The following is a 24,280-nucleotide window of genomic DNA, read 5'->3' as shown; positions in this document are numbered from 1 at the left end:
GTTTCTGTCCTGGGGCTCTGTGGGGTCTGTTTGTGTTTGTGAATATTATTTTTTTCCAGAATTCTGCATGCAGAGTCCATCTAACTCTATCTCTAACTCTCTTTATCACTTTCTGTGTATCTTATCTATCTGCCTCTCTCAATCTCTCTACTCTCTACCTCTCTCTCTCTCTCTCTCTCTCTCTCACTCTACCTCTCGCTCTCGCTCTCTCTCTCTCTCGCTCTCTCGCTCTATTGCTCTCTCGCTCTCTCTCCAGGTGATTGGGACTGCCATCCTCTGGATCCTGCTGTGTGGCATGTAAGTTTCAGGAGAAAGTGACAGATTTAGGTTTTGCTTAAGCTGACTCAACTCAGACTCACCACCCTAGGACACGCACGCACAGACACACACACAAATGCACGCATAGACACACACGCGCAGACACACACACACACACATGTATGCACACACACACATTCTGCCCTATTAGTTTCATTCCCCGCAGTGTCTGTGTAAGTGTGTGGGCGTACTCTACCCACAATTCATTACTAAATATAGATTCTTGCAACATTAGAAACAGTCCAGACTAGACATAATTGTTTAGAGTGTAAATTGATATAGTATGTGTTTATTGTGGATGGGCAAGTCCCTCCTAGTTGGCCTGGGTGGGAGAGTTGTCCTCACAAGGGATGCAGAGACTCTCTGTCTTTCTCTTTCTCTCCCTAACTTGTTTTTACCTTTCTTACCCTCACTCCTCTCCCTCTCTGTCGCTACCTATATCCCCTCTCTACCACTCTCCCCTCTCCGTCTCTCCCTCTTTGCCTCTCTCTCTGTCTGATGGAATTAAATCTCCCCCTCTCCCCGACTCCCCCTCTACAGCATCCAGTGACATGGCAGCCGTCCAAGGAGGGCGACCACTTAATCGGACGCATCACTCTGAGCAAAAGGTCGGCCATGCCCCGCGAGGCAGGCTCCTTACTAGGGTTAAAGGTAAGAGGGAATCACTAGCGGCATCCCTTTCAATCACTACAGTGTTACCACATTAACTGCTGTGTATTGTGTACTGAGACCGTTGGGTGCAGGACATCAGAGCACCCAGGCTCAGATGTGTGATGGTGTATTGTCAAAGGATGTGTATGATAAAGGAAGTCTGGGAAAACTACCACACTAACCACTGTGTATCCCCATGTACTGAGGCCACCCGGGACTCTAACGTCTGACCTCCACATTAGGTAGCCTCGCGGCTAAGAGCGTTGGGCCAGTAACCGAAAGGTTGCTGGTTTGAATCTCCGAGCCAACTAGGTGTGGGGAAAAAATCTGTTGATGTGCCCTGGCGCAAGGCACTTAACCCTAATTGCTCCTGTAAGTTGATCTGGATAAGTGTCTGCTAAATGACTGAAATGTAAGTGATGCTAGTGTACAATCCACAGGAGTATATAATAAAGGAACCTATGGGGACATGCTGTAGATTTGTACTCGGCTGGGACGGTATCCAGATTGTCATACCTTAATACTGACCTTGTACCTTCCCAGGATATTTGGTGATACTGGCACTGAACACAAGGGGCAGTGTTTAATTACACTGTTATCTCTATGTACTGAGCTCTTGGTCTTGTGTCTGAACTGCCCGTGTTCTGTTCCCCATCTAGGTTGTGGGTGGGAAGATGACAGAGACAGGGAGACTGGGGGCCTTCATCACCAAAGTCAAGAAAGGAAGTCTGGCGGACATTGTTGGCCACCTGCGAGCTGGTAAGCAGCGTGGAAACAACATTCAGACATTCAGGGTTATCTGGTGGAGAAGTGTCGTCAGTCTGGGAGCTCTGTGAGATTGTCTCTGTGTTCTTTTTGAGCTGAGAAAATCTACCATTTCTACCTGAACACTTTGTGTTGTGAACAGAGGTTGTTCAGTAAAGCGCCAGGCTAGGTTGAAAAAATAGAGGTTAATTAAGATAACGTAATAATTCCATGCGCCAGCGTTAGAAAACAAACACATTCATTTGACCAGCGCTGTTGCTGATTCTGCAGAATTGGCTTTGAAAACGTTACCAGTGGTCGGGACATCAAATAATAAAATGGCTGTAGATAATTTGATTTTTTTTTAAAATAAATTGAATGACAGTTAAACAATTCAGCTTTAGTTTGCTGAGTACACTACGATTGTGTTTATTTTCCACTTTGATGGTGAACTTTCTGTACCTGGTAACATTCACTTCTAGTCATTTTCACTCCGGCTCTGGTCCAATGATTTTGTTTATTTTCTAACACTTCTGCAAGGAATTATTACATTGCCTTAACCTTTGTTATCTTTAACCTAGGCTCCATGCTTACCCATGAATCAGCTGTTTTAATCTTGTTTCCTGTTTTCCAGGTGATGAGGTACTGCAGTGGAACGGGAAGTCGTTGCCAGGAGCAACCAAGAAGGAAGTGTACAACATCATTCTGGAATCCAAGGCGGAGCCTCAAGTGGAAATAGTTGTCTCAAGGCCTATTGGGTAAGACTGACTTCCTGTGTGAAATGCTAAATTCCCATTTTGGAATCGTTGTGCGATACACTGCAACTATTGTGCGACTATTTTGCACTGCGTTTGCCATTTTGGACTATTATTACTATATTGCGACTGTTGTGGGCCCTTTTCTGACTATTTCTAATTTTGAAGTGAAATGTTGACGGCCATTGTCTTCTTTACCTAAAAGATCTATCCACCGCATCATTTCCAATAACTTCTTGAGAAAGGTGTATAGAGCGTATCAGTAAGTACATACTTAATGTGGACATAGTGACCACTATGTCGTACGGTAGTCCTTCCCTGTGGCCTAACCCCGATGTAACCCCTAACATCCTAGACCTTAGAGAAACCCTTATAAGGCAAGTTCCCTCTCTTCTCTCAACCCATACGTCTCTCCCCCGTGTGGGTATGAACTACCGCTCTCTAACCCAACACCCAGTTTGTGTACGTGTCTGTGTTTTTCCTTTTCGATACAAACAAACATACGATTGAGGTATTGTATGTGCTGGCACTCTGTATCAAATGGAGGTTGGTGATGGCTGTTGGTCAGTGACTATTGCATAGGTCTGTGCAGACATTTGATGTAATCTTCCTCCCATTTTACAGAGACATACCAAGAATTCCAGAAACATCACATCCTCCTTTAGAATCGAGTAAGTGTCAACAAAGCTTTGGTTTTCCTTGATGAACAAAACGGCATAGTTAATTGGTGTTAATATACAGTTAATATACCGTCTTTCACATCCTGGTTCTTTCCCCTGTCAGCGGGCTCCAGTTCCTTTGAGTCTCAGAAGATGGAGCGTCCCTCCATATCGGTCATGTCCCCCACCAGCCCTGCTACCCTCAGAGCCCTCCCCGTCATCCTGCCTGGACAGCTCTCTGTGAGTACTGGATATATGCTGGATCTACACTGGACTATACTGGACTATACTGGACATTAATGGACTATTACTAGACTATTACTGGACTATTACTGGGCTATACTGGACTATTACTGGACTATACTGGACTATGACTGGACTATACTGGACTACTACTGGACTATTACTGGACTATACTGGACTATACTGGACTATTACTGGACTATACTGGACTATTACTGGACTATACTGGACTATTACTGGACTATTACTGGACTATACTGGACATCAATGGACTATTACTAGACTATACTGGACTATTACTGGACTATTACTGGACTATTACTGGATTATACTGGCCTACTACTGGACTATTACTGGACTATACTGGACTATTACTGGACTACTACTGGACTATATACTGGACTATACTGGCCTACTACTGGACTATTACTGGACTATACTGGACTATTACTGGACTATACTGGACTATATACTGGACTATATACTGGACTATTACTGGACTATACTGGACATTACTGGACATTACTGGACTATACTGGACTATATTGGACTATTACTGGACTATACTGGACTATACTGGACTATTACTGGACTATTACTGGACTATACTGGACTATTACTGGACTATACTGGACTATTACTGGACTATACTGTACTATTACTGGACTATTACTGGACTATACTGGACTATTACTGGACTATACTGGACATTAATGGACTATTACTAGACTATACTGGACTATTACTGGACTATTACTGGACTATACTGGACTATTACTGGACTATACTGGCCTACTACTGGACTATTACTGGACTATACTGGACTATTACTGGACTATACTGGACTATATACTGGACTATATACTGGACTATTACTGGACTATACTGGACATTACTGGACTTTACTGGACTATACTGGACTATATTGGACTATTACTGGACTATTACTGGACTATTACTGTACTATACTAGACTATTCCTGGACTATACTGGACTATTACTGGACTATTACTGGACTATTACTGGACTATACTGGACTATTACTGGACTATACTGGACTATTACTGGACTATACTGGACTATATACTGGACTATATACTGGACTATTACTGGACTATACTGGACTATTACTGGACTATTACTGGACTATTACTGGACTATACTGGACTATTACTAGACTCTTACTGGACTATACTGGACTATACTGGACTGTACTGGGCTATACTGGACTATATTGGACTATTACTGGACTATTACTAGACTATACTGGACTATTACTGGACTATACTGGACTATTACTGGACTATACTGGACTATTACTGGACTATTACTGGACTATTACTGGATTATACTGGACTTTATTGGACTTGACTGGACTATACCGGACTGTACTGGATCTACACTGGACTGTACTGGACTATACTGGACTGTACTGGACTATACTGTACTGGATCTACACTGGACTGTACTGGATCTACACTGGACTATTACTGGACTATTACTGGACTATTACTGGACTATACTGGACTATATAATGGACTATTACTGGACTATACTGGACATTACTGGACATTCCTGGACTGTACTGGACTGTACTGGACTATACTGGACTATACTGGACTGTACTGGGCTATACTGGACTATATACTGGACTATTACTGGACTATACTGGACATTACTGGACATTACTGGACTGTACTGGACTGTACTGGACCATACTGGACTGTACTGGGCTATACTGGACTATATTGGACTATTACTGGACTATTACTGGACTATTACTGGACTATACTGGACTATTGCTGGACTATACTGGACTATTACTGGACTATTACTAGACTATACTGGACTATTACTGGACTATACTGGACTATTACTGGACTATACTGTACTATTACTGGACTATACTGGACTATTACTGGACTATTACTGGCCTATTACTGGACTATACTGGACATTAATGGACTATTACTAGACTATACTGGACTATTACTGGACTATTACTGGACTATTACTGGACTATCCTGGACTATTACTGGACTATACTGGCCTACTACTGGACTATTACTGGACTATACTGGACTATTACTGGACTATACTGGACTATATACTGGACTATTACTGGACTATACTGGACATTACTGGACATTACTGGACTATACTGGACTATTACTGGACTATTACTGGACTATACTGGACTATTACTTGACTATACTGGACTATACTGGACTATTACTAGACTATACTGGACTATTACTGGACTATACTGGACTATTACTGGACGATTACTGGACTATTACTGGACTATACTGGACTGTACTGGACTTGACTGGACTATACCGGACTGTACTGGATCTACACTGGACTGTACTGGACTATACTGGACTGTACTGGACTATAGTGGACTGTACTGGACTATACTGTATTGGATCTATACTGGACTATACTGGACTGTACTGGATCTACACTGGACTATACTGGATCGACACTGGACTATACTGGATCTACACTGGACTATACTGGACTGTACTGGATCCACACTGGACTATACTGGACTGTACTGGATCTACACTGAGCTGTACTGGACTATACTGGACTGTACTGGGCTATACTGGATCTACACTGGACTGTACTGGACTATACTGGACTGTACTGGGCTATACTGGACTATACTGGACTGTACTGGGCTATACTGGATCTACACTGGTCTGTACTAAACTATACTGGACTGTACTGGACTGTGCTGGACTATACTGGACTGTACTGGGCTATACTGGATCTACACTGGACTGCACTGGATCTACACTGGACTATACTGGACTGTGCTGGACTATACTGGACTGTACTGGGCTATACTGGATCTACACTGGACTGCACTGGATCTACACTGGACTATACTGGACTGTACTGGACTATATTGGATCTATACTAGACTATACTGGACTATACTGGACTGTACTGGATCTACACTGGACTATACTGGACTGTACTGGGGGGGGGCTGGATACATGGATGTGTGGATGGATGGACGGATTTACGAACAAACAGTCAGACAAATTGATAAATTGCCTATATTTCACTTTTCACAATGTCCTGTGTAATCCACAACCAATGGTCTACTCTAACTGTATTCATTCAGTCACATTCATCTAATCCCATGATGTTGTTCCTAGGTAAAGCTGTGGTATGACAAAGTGGGCCATCAACTGATCGTCAACGTCCTTCAAGCCATAGACCTGCCCCCCCGACCGGACGGGCGACCCAGGAACCCCTACGTCAAGATGTACTTCCTCCCTGACCGAAGGTAAACCGGTCTCATATTACTAGGGCTAACGTTAAGTAGTTGTTATACCTGTGTAAACACACAGTAATTACTGAAGTATATTACCAGGGGTTCAACATTGTACATAAAAAGATAGTTTTTTTTAATGTAACAGTAACCAATATACTTTAAACACACTGTCAACACATTCTCTTCTGATTTGCTTCCTGTCTATGTAGTTTTCTGTTATATTTCACCATCCTTATAGTGAGTCACAGACCCTTATTTGGGGACAGTATGTGACAGCTACATACATGACTCGCTGACTTCCTTTGACTCTCCTTCTAAGGTTCGTCTTCCCTCTCCTAACATTCCTCTGCCTTCTCCCCTGTCATGTTCCCAGTGATAAGAGCAAGCGCAGGACCAAGACGGTAAAGAAGAGCTCTGGGCCCAAGTGGAACCAGACGTTCCTGTACTCCCACGTCCACCGCAGGGACTTCAGAGAACGCATGCTGGAGATCACTGTCTGGGACCAACCTAGAATACAGGAGGAGGAGAGTGACTTCCTGGGAGAGGTAAGATACACACACACGTGCACACACACGCACACACACACACACACATATATACATACATACATACATACATACATACATACTTACATACATACATACATACACACATACATACATACATACATACATACATACATACATACATACATACATACATACATACATACATACATACATACATACATACATACATACATACATACATGCATACATACATACATACATACATACATACATACATACATACATACATACATACATACATACATACATACATACATACATACATACATACATACATACATACATACATACATACATACATACATACATACATACATACATACATACATACATACATACATACATACATACATACATACATACATACATACATACATACATACATACATACATACATACATACATACATACATACATACATACATACATACATACATACATACATACATACATACATACATACATACATACATACATACATACATACATACATACATACATACATACATACATACATACATACATACATACATACATACATACATACATACATACATACATACATACATACATACATACATACATACATACATACATACATACATACATACATACATACATACATACATACATACATACATACATATATACATACATACATACATACATACATATATACATACATACATACATACATACATACATACATACATACATACATACATACATACATACATACATACATACATACATACATACATACATACATACATACATACATACATACATACATACATACATACATACACACTGTTTATAGTACATTTGAATAGTATCTTCATTTTTGTGTAAATTATTACTGTTCTCATATTTTATTCATAGATATTATATTTGTGTGTAAATTATTACTGTTCTCATATTTTATTCATAGATATTATATTTGTGTGTAAATTATTACTGTTCTCAGATTTGTATTTAATAGATTTTAGATTCATGTGTATGAATCTTTTGCTGTTTTGCAAAATGCTATATACCCATTGGTTAGCTGGAATGGAATGTATATTTGACTGTGATATGTGGTTGTCTTACCTGGCTATCTTAAGATAAATGCACTCACTAAGTCATTCTGGATAAGACCTCGTCGATCATTTCTTTAAACAACGAAAGCTAATTTACCAACATTTGTGAAAATGAATATACTGTATATTGTTTTGAAATGAAACTCGAAATGAAACTTGAAATGAAACAGTATACACAGAAAACAAAACACACACACATTCCTTTGCACGTATCCACACACACTTGCAAACTCAAACACGCACAGAGAACCACAGATGGATGCCATCATGTCCTCTATGCTGAAATTGTCTTGTTCTGTATGTCTCTGACTTTCTCTCCTCCTCCTTCTTCCCTCTCTTCCCTCTCACTCCTAGATCCTGATAGAGCTGGAGACTGCCCTGCTGGACGACATCCCTCACTGGTATAAACTCCAGACCCACGACGTGTCCTCTCTACCTCTGCCCCAGCCATCCCCTTACCTCCCGCGCAGACACGCCTCTCACGACAGCCCCAGCAAGAAACTACAGAGTAAGTCTTGTTGTGTGTGTGTGTGTGTGTGTGTGTGTGTGTGTGTGTGTGTGTGTGTGTGTGTGTGTGTGTGTGTGTGTGTGTGTGTGCGCGTGCGTGCGTATGTGTGTGAGAGAGATCGAGAGAGTGTGTGTGCTTGCATGCTTGCGTGCGTATGTGTGTGAGAGAGATCGAGAGAGTGTGTGTGCTTGCATGCTTGCGTTCATGTGTGTGTATGTGTGTACAGTATATACATTGTGTGTGTGTGGTGTATTGACACTGACCTCGGCTATAGATTCTCCCTGCTACAGTATGCCAAGATGAACTTCCTATGAACTTGTTTCCTGTGTGTGCGAGATCGATCGCAACTGCCATGGAAATTCTCAACCCTACTGTGTGTAAACCCTCTACCCTACTGTGCGTGTGTAACCCTACCTTGTGTGTGTGTGCGTGTCTATCCACTGTTGTGCAGGGTCCCATCGCATCATTGACACAGAGTTTGATGATACAGGTATAGCGGTAGTATCTGAAGGTGGGTGGGTGGGCATGGTTACTGTTACCCAGCTTCAAGTAGTAAGAGTCCAGCACTGGAGGAGAGAGGTGTGACCACTTTACAGCTCCTCTCATACCCCAGTCTATCTAACCATGGGCTACTTCATTTGATCCCAACTGACAACCTCAGAGATGTTTTACATTGGGGAAAAAATGTCATTGGTTCCCAATTTGACCCCACACTTTGGATTTAACTCTGATTACAGCCCTTTGTAATACCAACATATACTACAACGATACTATGGTATTACTACAATTCTATTATGGTATGTGTTCTGCCATGATACTGTACACATCCTTTCTCCTCCTCTGCCGGACTGTAGTAATGCAGCTTGTAGAGCAGATCCACTGGGAGCACTGAGTGCATGGAGCTATAGAGCCATGATGTCGCTGTCCATTCCACTGACGCTGTCACCTGCATGTCTGGTAGTAGAGCCTGAAGTAGTAGTGACTCAAGACAACAAGACAAGGATACGGTGTATAAACCAGTGCCTGATTCGCACCATAGGGTCAACATGAACTGTGCTGTTCTGGCTCGGCTATTTCAAAAAGGGTATAAGGCTACTTAGCCTGGGTGCCAGACAGTTTCTGCCTTAGCCTGGTTGCCATTGCAAGCTGGCAATGGGGTAACTTTATGGAATGCAGAAACAGTCCGGTACACAAGTTAGCTCAATACCTGGTGTAACTATCCAAAGCAACTCTTCATATGTAACCAAAAAACTTCCCGTGTAAAATATCCCACTCTGATGTGCTACAGTTTGCAGTCTGTATCATTTGTCCTCTCAGCTCCCTCACATGGCATGGGTTTGATCAGACTAGAGCTGCTATGGGCCACTATATTAATAGAAGCTGAGCACCAGCATGATCTCTGTAGTTTTGGGGGAACCAAGCGATCACCAGAAGGCGTAGTGAATGTTGAGTGGCGGTGCTCAACACTGACACATTTTGTCAGCAGGTAACATGCTACGACTGCTGATTCCTTCTCCGTATGTGTGTAGGTGCAGAGCGTAACTCGAGGGAGAGGGAGAGGAACAGCACCCTGACTGTCCCAGAGCAGCAGAGACTGGCCCAGCACCGCTCCAGATCTGTGTCCCCTCACCGAGAGGACATAACAAGGGCCCGCTCCCGCCCTGCACACGTCCCCATGCAGAGGTAGCTGCAGTTTTTGTATCACACAGATATACCTAAAGTAGTCTTTGCGTAGCCATACATCGGAATCACGTTGTTGTCACGCTGCCTGGTTCTCGATGAGACTACACCCACACACATCTGCATTCTTCTTTCTCTCTCTCTTTCTCTTTCTCTTTTTTCTCTCTTTCTTTCTTGTTCTCTATCTTCATCTCTTTCTTTCTCTCTCTTTTTTCTCTCTTTCTCCCTCCCTCTCTTTTTTCTCTCTTTCTTTCTTTCTCTCTCGCTCTCTTTCTCTTTTTCTTTCTTTCTCTCTTTTTTCTCTCTCTTTCCCTTTCTCTCTCGCTCGCTTTCTCCCTCTTTCTCTTGCTCTCACTCACTCTTTCTCTCTCTTTCTCCCTCTCTCTCTCTCTCTTTCTTTCTCTCTCTCTCTTCTCTTTTTCTTTATTTCTCTCTTTTGTCTCTCTTTCCCTGCCTTAAAATCTGGTATTAAAATAAAAAAACATTTTTTGGGGGGAGGGGGGGTTGTATCATTTGATTTACACAACATGCCTACCACTTTGAAGATGCAAATTATTTTTTATTGTGAAACAAACAAGAAATCAGACAAAAAAACTGAAAACTTGAGCGTGCATAACTATTCACCCTCCCCAAAGTCAATGCTTTGTAGAGGCACGTTTTGCAGCAATTGCAGCTGTAAGTCTCTTGGGATATGTCACTATAAGCTTGGCACATCTAGCCTCTGGGATTCTTGCCCATTCTTCAAGGCAAAACTGCTTCAGCTCCTTCAAGGCTGATGGGTTCCTGTTGGTGTACAGCAATCGTTAAATCATACCACAGATTATCAATTGGATTGAGGTCTGGGCTATGACTACTTCATTCCAAGACATTTAAATGTTTCCCCTTAAACCACTCGAGTGTTGCTTTAGCAGTATGCTTAGGGTCATTGTCCTGCTGGAAGGTGAACCTCCGTCCCAGTCTCAAATCTCTGGAAGATTGAAACACGTTTCCTTCAAGAATTTCCCTGTATTTTGAGCCATCCATCATTCCTTCAATTCTGACCAGGTTCCCAATCCCTGCTGATGAAAAACATCCCCACAGCATGATGCTGCCACCACCATGCTTCACTGTGGGGATGGTGTTCTCGAGGTGATGGGAGGTGTTGGGTTTGTGCCATACATAGCATTTTCCTTGATGGCCAAAAAGATACATTTTAGTCTCATCTGACTAGAGTACCTTTGTCCATATGTTTGGGGAGTCTCCCACATGCCTTTTGGCAAACACCAAACTGGGTTTTCTTATTTTTTTCTATTAGCAATGGCTTTTTTCTGGCCACTCTTCCGTGAAGCCCAGCTCTGTGGAATATACTGCTTAAAGTGGTCCTATGGACAGATACTCCAATCTCAGCTGTGGAGCTTTGCAGCTCCTTCAGGACTATATTTGGTATCTTTGTTGACTCTCTGATTAATGCCCTCCTTGCCTGGTTTGTGAGTTTTGGTGGCCGGCCCTCTCTTGGCAGGTTTGTTGTGGTGCCATATTCTTTCCATTTTTTAATAATGTATTTAATGGTGGTCCGTGGGATGTTCAAAGTTTCTGATATTTTTTTATGACCCAACCCTGATCTGTACTTCTCCACAACTTTGTCCCTGACCTGTTTGGAGAGCTCCTTGGTCTTCATGGTGCCGCTTGCTTGGTGGTGCCCCTTGCTTAGTGGTGTTGCAGACTCTGGGGTTTTTCAGTTGTATATATACTGAGATCATGTGACAGATCATGTGACACTTAGATTGCACACAGGTGGACTTTATTTAATTAATTATGTGACTTCTGAAGGTAATTGGTTGCGCACCAGATCTTATTTTGGGGCTTCATCGCATAGGGGGAGAATACATATGCACGCACCACTTTTCCATTTTTCATTTTTTGAAACAAGTAATTTTTTTCATTTCACCAATTTGGACTATTTTGTGTATGTCCATTACATGAAATCCAAATAAAAATCTATTTAAATTACAGGTTGTAATGCAACAAAATAGGAAAAACGCAAAGGGGTGAATACTTTTGCAATGCACTGTATATATACAGTACCGGGTGGACACAGCTACTCATTCAAGGGTTTTTCTTTATTTGTACTATTTTCTACATTGTAGAATAATAGTGAAGACATCACAACTATGAAATAACACTTATGGAATCATGTAGTCACCAAAAAAGTGTTAACCTCTCTAGGGTATGTTAATTAATCACTTACCTTTGATCATCACTTACCTTTGATGATCTTCATGTGGTTGCACTCAGAAGACATACATTTATTCAATACACATGTTCCTTTTGTTCAATAAAGTCTCTCTTTATATTCGAAAACCTCCATTTTGTTCGCATGTTTTCTTCAGTAATCCACAGGCTCAAACGCAGTCACAACAGGCAGACAAAAAATCTAAATTGTATCCGTAAAGTTCATAGAAACATGTCAAACGATGTTTATATTCAATCCTCAGGTTGTTTTTAGCCTAAATAATCGATAATATTGCAACCGGACAATAACGTTGTCGGTTTTTCTGATGACTGCCTTACCTGGTTCACCAACTACTTTGCAGACAGAGTTCAGTGTGTCAAATCGGAGGGCATGCTGTCCGGTCCTCTGGCAGTCTCTATGGGGGTGCCACAGGGTTCAATTCTCGGGCCGACTCTTTTCTCTGTATATATCAATGATGTTGCTCTTGTTGCGGGCGATTCCCTGATCCACCTCTACGCAGACGACACCATTCTGTATACTTCCGGCCCGTCCTTGGACACTGTGCTATCTAACCTCCAAACAAGCTTCAATGCCATACAACACTCCTTCCGTGGCCTCCAACTGCTCTTAAACGCTAGTAAAACCAAATGCATGCTTTTCAACCGTTCGCTGCCTGCACCCGCACGCCCGACTAGCATCACCACCCTGGATGGTTCCGACCTTGAATATGTGGACATCTATAAGTACCTAGGTGTCTGGCTAGACTGTAAACTCTCCTTCCAAACTCATATCAAACATCTTCAATCTAAAATCAAATCTAGAGTCGGCTTTCTATTCCGCAACAAAGCCTCCTTCACTCACGCCGCCAAACTTACCCTAGTAAAACTGACTATCCTACCGATCCTCGACTTTGGCGATGTCATCTACAAAATAGCTTCCAACACTCTACTCAGCAAACTGGATGCAGTTTATCACAGTGCCATCCGTTTTGTTACTAAAGCACCTTATACCACCCACCACTGCGACCTGTATGCTCTAGTCGGCTGGCCCTCGCTACATATTCGTCGCCAGACCCACTGGCTCCAGGTCATCTACAAGTCACATCTACAAGTTCACTGGTCACGATGGCAACACCCACCCGTAGCACGCGCTCCAGCAGGTGTATCTCACTGATCATCCCTAAAGCCAACACCTCATTTGGCCACCTTTCGTTCCAGTTCTCTGCTGCCTGTGACTGGAACGAATTGCAAAAAATCGCTGAAGTTGGAGACTTTTATCTCCCTCACCAACTTCAAACATCTGCTATCTGAGCAGCTAACCGATCGCTGCAGCTGTACATAGTCTATCGGTACATAGCCCACCCAGTTTTACCTACCTCATCCCCTTACTGTTTTTATTTATTTACTTTTCTGCTCTTTTGCACACCAATATCTCTACCTGTACATGACCATCTGATCATTTATCACTCCAGTGTTAATCTGCAAAATTGTAATTATTCGCCTACCTCCTCATGCCTTTTGCACACAATGTATATAGACTCTTTTTTTCTACTGTGTTATTGACTTGTTAATTGTTTACTCCATGTGTAACTCTGTGTTGTCTGTTCACACTGCTATGCTTTATCTTGGCCAGGTCGCAGTTGCAAATGAGAACTTGTTCTCAACTAGCCTACCTGGTTAAATAAAGGTGAAAAAAAAATGTTAAAAAAATATATATATATATATATAAATATATATATATATATATATATAAAAGGTAAACAAGAAAGGCATTCTCTCGGTCGTGCACATGAAAAAGCTCTGTGACACGGCAGGGTCCACTAATTCAGACTGCTCTACTCTCTAATTTTTCAGATTACAAGCCTGAAACAATTTCTAAAGACTGTTGGCATCTAGTGGAAGGCATAGGAACTGCAATTTGAGCCCTAAGTCACTGGATACTGTAATGGCATTGAATAGAAAACTACAACAACAACAAAAATCCTACTTCCTGAATGGATTTTTCTCAGGTTTTCCCCTGCTAAATCAGTTCTGTTATACTCACAGACATTATTTTAACAGTTTTGGAAACTTTAGTGTTTTCTATCCAAATCTACTAATTATATGCATATCCTATCTTCTGGGCCTGAGTAGAAGGCCGTTTAATTTGGGCACGCTTTACATCCAAAATTCCAAATGCTGCCCCCTACCCTAGAGAAGTTAAACAATGTTATGTTTGTTGAATGGATCGGACCAAGGTGCAGCGTGCATAGAGTTCCACATTCATTAATAGTGAAACTTACAACAAAAACAACAAAGAATATAACAAACATGCAGTATTGCAGTGCACAAGGCAACTATACAAAAACAAGATCCCACAACAGAAAGTGAGAAAAAGGGCTGCCTAAGTATGATCCCCAATCAGAGACAACAATAGACAGCTGCCTCTGATTGGGAACCATACTCGGCCAAAAACAAAGAAATAGACAACATAGAATGCCCACCCTAAATCACACCCTGACCTAACCAAATAGAGAGTTAAAACCTCTCTCTAAGGTCAGGGCATGACAAACAAATCAAAATATATTTTACATTTGATATTCTTTGTTAAAAGTTATCTTGTGGAATTTCTTTCCTTCTGAATGTGTTTGAGCCAATCAGTTGTGTTGTAACAAGGTTGGGGTGGTATACAGAAGATAGCCCTATTTTGTAAAATGCCAAGTCCATATTATGGCAAGAACAGCTCAAATAAGCAAAGAGAAACGACAGTTCATCATTACTTTGAGATATGAAAGTCAGTCAATCCGGGAAAACCATCAAGCGCTATGATGAAACTGGCTCTCATAATGACTGCCACAGGAAAGGAAGGCCCAGAGATACCTCTGCTGCAGAGGATAAGTTCAGTAGAGTTACCAGCCTCAAAAATTGCAGCTCAAATAAGTGCTTCACAGAGTTCAAGTAACAGACACATCTCAACATCATCTGTTCAGAGGAGACTGCGTGGATCAGGCCTTCATGGTCTTATTGCTGCCAAGAAGCCACTACTAAAGGACACCAATAAGAAGAAGGGACTTGCTTGGGCCAAGAAACACGAACAATGGACATTAGACCAGTGGAAATGTGTAATTTGGTCTGATGAGTCCAAATTTCTGATTTTTGGTTCCAACCGCCGTGTTTTTGTGAGACGCAGGGTAGGTGAATGGATGATCTCCGCTTGTTTGGTTCCCACGTGAAGCACGGAGGAGAAGGTGTGATGGTGTGGGGGTGCTTTGCTCTGTTAGTAATTTATTTAGAATTCAAGGCACATTTAACCAGCATGGCTACCACAGCATTCTGCAGCGATACGCCATCCCATCTGCTTAGCGCTTAGTGGGGCTATCATTTGTTTTTCAACAGGACAATGACCCAACACACCTCCAGGCTGTGTAAGGGCTATTTGACCAAGAAGGAGAGTGATGGAATGCTGCATAAGATGACCTGGCCTCCACTATCACCCAACTTCAACCCAAATTAGATGGTTTGGTGATGAGTTGTACCACACAAGTAAAGAAAAAGCAGCCAACAAGTGCTTAGCATATGTGGGAACGCTGTCAATTCCTCATGAAGTTGGTTGAGAGAATGTCATGAGTGTGCAAAGCTGTTAACAAGGCAAAGGGTGGCTACTTTGAAGAATCTAACATTTTAAATATATTTTGATTTGTCCCACTTGGCCAAAAGCCAGGGAAAATGCAGTGCGGAAAATTCAAATAAAATGATATAAAAATCAAACTTTCATTAAATCACATATGTAAGATACTAAATTAAAGCTACACTCGTTGTGAATCCAGCCAACATGTCAGATTTTAAAAAGGCTTTTCGGCGAAAGCATAAGAAGCTATTATTTGATGATAGCACAACAGTAAACAAAGAGAGTAGTATTTCAACCCTGCTGGCGCTACACAAAACGCAGAAATAAAATATAAAACATGCCTTACCTTTGACGAGCTTCTTTTGTTGGCACTCCAATATGTCCCATAAACATCACAATTGGTCCTTTTCTTCGATTAATTCCGTCCATATATATCCAAAATGTCCATTTATTTGGCGCGTTTGATCCAGAAAAAAACAGCTTCCAAATTGCACAACGTCACTACAAAATATCTCAAAAGTTGCCTGTAAACTTCGCCAAAACATTTCAAACTACTTTTGTAATACAACTTTAGGTATTTTTAAACGTTAATAATCGATCAAATTGAAGACGGGTCTATCTGTGGAAGATGACAAACCTACGCTACTTTTCAAGTCTTGCGCAACTCTCAACAGTGTTACCCATTTCCTAGATGGCCGTACTTCTTCATTGCACAAAGGAATAACCTCAACCAAATTCCAAAGACTGGTGACGTCCAGTGGAAGCGGTAGGAACTGAAAACAAGTGCCTAAGAAATATCGTTTCCCAATGAGAACTCACTGAACAGACAGAGACCTCAAAAAAAAAATCTGAGCAGTTAGTCCTTGGGGTTTTGCCTGCTACATAAGTTCTGTTATACTCACAGACATGATTCAAACAGTTTTTAGAAACTTCAGAGTGTTTTCTATCCAAATCTACTAATACTATGCATATCTTATATTCTTGGCATGAGTAGCAGGACGTTGAAATTGGGCACGCTATTTATCCAAAAGTTAAAATTCTGCCCCCTATACCTTAAGAAGTTAACACTTTTTTTGGTTATTACATGATTCCAGATGTGCTATTTCATAGTTTTCATGTCTTCACTATTGTTCACATTCATTCATACCCCCGGGTTGACTCTTCAGCACACTCTTATGGCTCAAATCAATTTCCTTTTATGTCCACACTATGACATAACCAACCTTATTAGCTAAATGTTATCACAGTAACACTCTGTAACCAAAACCTCAGTAACACTCCTCTCTATGTCCTACCCCATCAGGAGTCTGGATGAGATCCATCAGAACCGCCACCACTCCTGCTCCCCCTCTCGTTACCATGACTCCCACGGGGAGCACCGCTCCGGGGACTCGGACTACGAGTACTCCGAGGACAGGTAACATCACCCAGACAGTGGTGGCTGGTGGCCTTTGTTTATTAGGGAGGAGGTTAGACGTTAGATGATGTAGGTACTGTATCAGGGAGTTTAAGATTACAGCCGGTCTGAGAATAATTTGGTGGTTTATGGCAGGGAGAGAGTGTGTGCAGGTTATGCATTTCCAGTGTTTGTGTACAATAAGGATATACTTTGGAGTATATAATTTGAGAAGAGCTTTGAGTACAATATAGGAGTTGATGCCGACATGGTTTCCTTCTTATTTCGCTCATTTGCAATCAAATACCTTTAGAAGTACAGTATTCTTTTTTGCCCAATTATTTCAAAGAGGTTGACAACTAGCTTTTCATTTTTGAGGTTGAAAGTGTTGGATACTCCAAGGACAAGTGGAATAGCAGGCTACGTTAGTACTGTTCTATACTAATAATCACTAATACGACTAACAGTCTAATGCAAAAGTCTCTTACTAAAAGTTGAATATCATATTTATTATTATTGATGCTGAATCAAAATTATGATTTCATGATTTCTTCTCATTCATTTCTCATGAGCGGGTTTGTCTGATTTGACCATCCTCTTACGTTGTTGTTTTTGATTGGTTGTTCGGTTCACCCATCGCCATGGCAATCACAGTGAGGTCCTCGAGATGCACAGGTCTATCCGAGGCGGGAGTGCCGAGTGCCTGCACACAAACAGGTAAACAAAAACAACAACAACCAAAAAGCCAGAGACGTTACTGTTATCGTCCCTCTACCCACCATCTTTCTTCTATTGTATTACCCATCATTCATTGCATTGTCATTCAATGTCAACAGCGCCATGTTAACTCGGTCAGTGATACTACAGTCTATGGTTGTGATATAGAGAGTGTATGTTATGTATCACGTGGCAAAGTTTTTGTTCAATGTGATGTGTTCCTATTCCATGTGCTGCATCAATGTTCGCTTTTTGTGTCTACCTGCATAGAAGGTGGACAATGTGAAAGTCGTCTTTCTAATGCATTCAGCTTGATCTATTTTTAGAATATCGATGAATTCGTTCCAGACACAAAGGGACTTATTTTTTCACCTGAGAGGCCAAAAATAGTACCACACACACTCCATGACACCATAAAAATGTATATATTGGGTTTTAAACAGATTATCATAGATTACAGAATAGCTCTATCGTTTATCTCAGAATAGTATGAAAATCTCTCTTGGTGAATTACATTTTTGTCTGAACATTTTTATCTATAGCAGATTAATGTTATTTTTGTTTTATTTATAGAATTGTGTTGTTTTTTCCCCTCTTCTGTTTTTTTCCCTCTCAATCAATGCACGGTCTACACTCAAATAACTACACAGGGGCGTAGCTAGGTCCAGCAATACACTACCACCCAAAATGCCCCTATTAGTCAATGGTATACACAAGGACATATACAGGTAAGAGAGTAGAATAAGAAAACCCTGCTCTCTTTCCTTTTACTCTTCCCCAAAACCTGAACTCAACTCATCGTTGACATTTTGTGGCTTATGATGTTGTATCAACGTTCTCTCAACGTGATTGATTCCCCACACCGACCCCTAACAGAGCTTTACAGATTCGATGTGGTACCACTCTCCGAGGGTGTCTCAGGGGGAGTTGGGATATGCAAAAAAAACACATTTCCAATTGGACAAATATAAGCATCCACCAAATTATTATTGATTATAATATGATGACCCTGGACCAGATCTGTTACAGTAGTACTATAGTAGTACTTCACTGTATATTTTAAAACTATAATCCTATGTACTGTCCTATATACAGTAGATATATTACATGCTTGGTTTCCCCATGCTGTAATGCTTTGCCACGTTAAAATCTGTCTAGATGGATTTATATAATCAGCATTACATTTAATCTCCATACATATAATGAACGGCAGGACAATCCCCCATCCCTACATCCCTACTTTCACCGTGTCCTCTGTTGTCATCTATGTCTTGGGCCTCCATCAGACAATCCCCCATCACTACACAGTAGTTGGGGAGAGGAAATACTGAGAATGGGGATTAGGATGGAGTAGATGTGATATTCTGGTGTCAAATCTGGATATTCCTCCTCCTTGCCTCAAGCTCCAGGGATGTCCATCTGACATATTTATTGCATTGCTGTTTTTATATGGTTTGTTTGTTGACTTCAGTGTCACTGTTGGGTTTCCTTGTACGTCTTTATCATGGTTCATTATTTGGCCTCTCATTCCCTTTGCATGCACGTCAAATCTAGTTTTTCTTTCCCTTTCTTGCATGCGTCTATACCATCTACCACGGATTCACACGCGTGTAGCAACACCCTCCCTGCATGCCTAAAGAGCAAGCCTCCCCGGGGGCATCAGGGAGGGGGCGGTCCCGCCTCCCGTAGCGTTCTCACGCACCGTGTGCTCAGGTTCACTGATGAGGTCACCGTTAGGTAAGAAACCCATTGCCCCGCTCCCATCGTCCTCTGCCCTCCCACCCCCAACGGACTTCACCTCTCCACCCCCGACCCCACAGATGACCCTCTCCTGCCGCCCAAAAGGCCTGCCGTTGCACTCCACCGTCCATCCCTTTGTCAGGGATCATCCTTAACCTCAACTTGTGGAAGACCACAGGACACACAACAGGGTTGACTGTATTAAACAATGATCAACTAAGTCCTTATTGGCACACTGCAAACCATAGCATACATTGGGGCTCTGTGTCATGTGAGGCAAGAGATGCCAGTTGGACACAGCATCTTTTCCAGTGTTGTGTTGACATCCATGGCTGCAACAAAGACCATGACATGACAAATGACAAGGTCCTCGACTGTAGTAGGCTCCCTGCCAGAGAGAAGTGAGAGAGAAAGAGATTGTGTGTGTGTGATAGAGAGTATTTTTGCTATAGTATGTCTGCTCACGCAAATTTCACCCAGTCCACTCTCCCCCTCCACCAAGAGCAAGTTCCCATGGCAACGCTCCAACCTTCTCATCAGGTGGACTGACTGTACAGTTTGGCCGCAAAGGACCACTATTGTAATGAATGGAGGTTTTACAACCCCCTTATAAGTTTGTTCTGTATCTAATGTTTGTTCCTTCTTTTCTTTCTGTTTCTCGTTTCCCCCTCCCACCTCTATTTGCAATTCCTTCCTTCTGTCTTGGACTCTTTATTTCCCTCGATTCTCTCTCTCTTTCTTTGTTTTTTCTCACTCTACCATTCCTTCTCTCTGTCTTGCACGCTTCCTTTCACTCCGTCCCGCCTCTCTTCCTCTTTTTCCTTCCTTCCCTTCCCTCTGTGCTACTGTAGTGATCTGCAGCCCAGTCTGGACCGGGTGAGGAGTGCCAGCACCACCTGCCTCAGACCTGACACCAACCTCCACTCTCCTGATAAAGACAGGTACACACACACCAACTTCCACTCTCCTGATAAAGACAGGTACACACACACCATCCTCCACTCTCCTGATAAAGACAGGTACACACACACCAACTTCCACTCTCCTGATAAAGACAGGTACACACACACACCAACCACCACTCCACTCATGATAAAGACAGGACAGGTAGACACACACCAACTTCCACTCTCCTGATAAAGACAGGTACACACACACACCAACCACCACTCTCATGATAAAGACAGGTAGACACACACCAACCTCCACTCTCCTGATAAAGACAGGTAACACACACACAAACCTCCACTCTCCTGATAAAGACAGGTAACACACACATCAACCTCCACTCTCCTGATAAAGACAGGTACACACACACACCAACCTCCACTCTCATGATAAAGACAGGTAGACACACACCAACCTCCACTCTCATGATAAAGACAGGTAGACACACACCAACCTCCACTCTCCTGATAAAGACAGGTAACACACACACCAACTTCTACTCTCCTGATAAAGACAGGTACACACACACCATCCTCCTCTATAGGAGATAACCTACTGCACCTCCTTTTCTAGGTTTACAATGTTTCTTTAGTAGTTGAACTTTCTTAATTCCCGCAAATACTGTAAAAAAAATTTTTTGCCCAGAGTATACTAATACGTTGAATCAACAAACATCACCCGTTCTTGTCATATATGTTATCTATCAATTTTGTTCGCCACTCCTCAGTGTATATTGAGAGGTGCTGAGCAACACAGTGACTACACAATAACAGCTCTTTCACATTGACCTGCACAATAATTCACACCTACTGTCACTGACTGTTTTGGCCAGCAGAGGCATTCTAGTTGCCAGGGAATCCCAATGCTTTTAGCTCATTCTAAACTAACATGAACCCAGCCCTCCCTCACTGTGTCCCTCTCCCTGTTTCCCCACCTGGGGGATGCCTCACCCCACCACACCTCCAGATGCTCCAACTCTCTGCCCCGCAGACAGCCCGCAGGCCCCAGGATTTTAGTAGAGCAGGCCTCCCCAGAGGAAGAAAGGTACTGGGTACCGACCTAGCCCTACCCTTACCTCCCAGGACCCAAGCTGCAGTCCTGCTACTGTACTTGCTTAGCACTGTGTGGCTACTAAAGATTTCCTCTAACCATAAGCCAAACCCTTGCGCTAGCCCTGTCCTAAACCTGACCCTAACCCTGCACTTTGTAGCTTTCCTAGATGTTCTAGATTACAGTGTAAGCTGGTGGGTTGTTGTAACGCTGCAGTTACTGCTCCTCTTGCTGCTTCACCTTACAGACCTGCACCTGACTTCCTGCTTCCTCTGCTACACATCTGACTTCCACGTGCTCTGTTGTCATGGTGTTGTGATGTTTCTGTTCTGAACAGTTAGTAGCAAGCAATGTAGTAGTGCAACATAGTCGTCTAAAATGTTGCATCAACATTTTTTTTAAAACAAAATCATTTCATCCAAAGCATCTCTTTTATTTGAAATAAAACACCAGCTGACCGCGCATTCAAGATTTGTCTTTAGTTTTGTTTCTCCATTGGGTTACCCATCCTCCATTTTGTCTTCTTCTCATGTCCTCCACGTCACAGGCAGTCAGGGAGCCTGGGCAGACCTGACAGTCAGAGAGGTAACAGCAAGAAAGGCCTGGAGGCTGACAGGTAAGGTCATTCTTTCATTCATTCATTCACCCCATCCCTCTCTCATACACCCTCATTCATCATGTCCTCTATCTGGATGGAGATCGTCGCTCTTCAAAACTAGAATGTGTTGATGTCTGATGTCAATCTGAATTGTTACAAATTGTGACTTTGCTGTGAATGCAATTTTGCAGCACAGCAAAACCTTTTCTAAATGAGCGTTGTTAAGGTGTACTGTCAGTAGACCCATAGCCCTAGTTCTGTCTTGATTTGTTATGTCCTTCATTTATTGTGTTCTGGTTCATTGTGGGCCATAAGGTCCTTCATTATGTTGTATATGATTTACATTGTGGGCCATAAGGTCCTTCATTATGTTGAATATGATTTACATTGTGGGCCATAAGGTCCTTCATTATGTTGTATATGATTTACATTGTGGACATAAGGTCTTTCATTATGTTGTATATGATTTACATTGTGGGCCATGGTCCTTCATTATGTTGTATATGATTTACATTGTGGGCCATAAGGTCCTTCATTATGTTGAATATGATTTACATTGTGGGACATTATTATGTTGTATATGATTTACATTGTGGGACATAAGGTTTCATTATGTTGTATATGATTTACATTGTGGGCCATAAGGTCCTTCATTATGTTGTATATGATTTACATTGTGGGCCATAAGGTCCTTCATTATGTTGTATATGATTTACATTGTGGGACAATAAGGTCCTTCATTATGTTGTATATGATTTACATTGTGGGCCATAAGGTCCTTCATTATGTTGTATATGATTTACATTGTGGGCCATAAGGTCCTTCATTATGTTGTATATGATTTACATTGTGGGCCATAAGGTCCTTCATTATGTTGTATATGATTTACATTGTGGGCCATAAGGTCCTTCCTTCATTATGTTGTATATGATTTACATTGTGGGCCATAAGGTCCTTCATTATGTTGTATATGATTTACATTGTGGGCCATAAGGTCCTTCATTATGTTGTATATGATTTACATTGTGGGATAAGGTCCTTCATTATGTTGTATATGATTTACATTGTGGGCAAGGTCCTTCATTATGTTGTATATGATTTACATTGTGGGCCATAAGGTGATTATGATTTACATTGTGGGCCATAAGGTCCTTCATTATGTTGTATATGATTTACATTGTGGGCCATAAGGTCCTTCATTATGTTGTATATGATTTACATTGTGGGCCATAAGGTCCTTCATTATGTTGTATATGATTTACATTGTGGGCCATAAGGTCCTTCATTATGTTGTATATGATTTACATTGTGGGCCATAAGGTCCTTCATTATGTTGTATATGATTTACATTGTGGGCCATAAGGTCCTTCATTATGTTGAATATGATTTACATTGTGGGCCATAAGGTCCTTCATTATGTTGTATATTTATTTAAGGTCATTGTGGGCCATAAGGTCCTTCATTATGTTGTATATGATTTACATTGTGGGCCATAAGGTCCTTCATTATGTTGTA

The 24,280-nt window shown here is 41.8% G+C and overlaps 1 protein-coding gene across 8 annotated transcripts in view; it reads left to right on the top strand.

Annotated features, from left to right (window-relative positions):
- LOC112234945 (regulating synaptic membrane exocytosis protein 1-like) overlaps positions 1–24,280 on the top strand; it is a 51,576-nt gene that overhangs the window by 5,450 nt on the left and 21,846 nt on the right. For 2 of the 8 annotated variants that reach the window (XM_042303803.1, XM_042303804.1), the window contains exons 2-18: positions 257–297; positions 859–969; positions 1,629–1,728; positions 2,348–2,471; positions 2,674–2,730; positions 3,093–3,139; positions 3,252–3,367; positions 6,544–6,674; positions 7,036–7,207; positions 8,665–8,818; positions 9,270–9,329; positions 10,348–10,501; positions 17,620–17,733; positions 18,367–18,429; positions 21,021–21,110; positions 22,084–22,161; positions 22,715–22,783. In XM_042303803.1, the coding sequence (XP_042159737.1) occupies positions 257–297; positions 859–969; positions 1,629–1,728; positions 2,348–2,471; positions 2,674–2,730; positions 3,093–3,139; positions 3,252–3,367; positions 6,544–6,674; positions 7,036–7,207; positions 8,665–8,818; positions 9,270–9,329; positions 10,348–10,501; positions 17,620–17,733; positions 18,367–18,429; positions 21,021–21,110; positions 22,084–22,161; positions 22,715–22,783 (1,681 nt within the window). The remainder of the gene's footprint in view (positions 1–256; positions 298–858; positions 970–1,628; positions 1,729–2,347; positions 2,472–2,673; positions 2,731–3,092; positions 3,140–3,251; positions 3,368–6,543; positions 6,675–7,035; positions 7,208–8,664; positions 8,819–9,269; positions 9,330–10,347; positions 10,502–17,619; positions 17,734–18,366; positions 18,430–21,020; positions 21,111–22,083; positions 22,162–22,714; positions 22,784–24,280) is intronic. The other 6 variants (XM_042303806.1, XM_042303800.1, XM_042303782.1 and 3 more) reach the window with 5 other exon arrangements.

This window comes from Oncorhynchus tshawytscha, linkage group LG02 (assembly GCF_018296145.1).
Source record: "Oncorhynchus tshawytscha isolate Ot180627B linkage group LG02, Otsh_v2.0, whole genome shotgun sequence".
NCBI classification, from domain to species: Eukaryota; Metazoa; Chordata; class Actinopteri; order Salmoniformes; family Salmonidae; genus Oncorhynchus; species Oncorhynchus tshawytscha.
The sequence above is the reverse complement of the archived record's forward strand: the minus strand, read 5'-3'. Positions and strand labels throughout refer to the sequence as shown.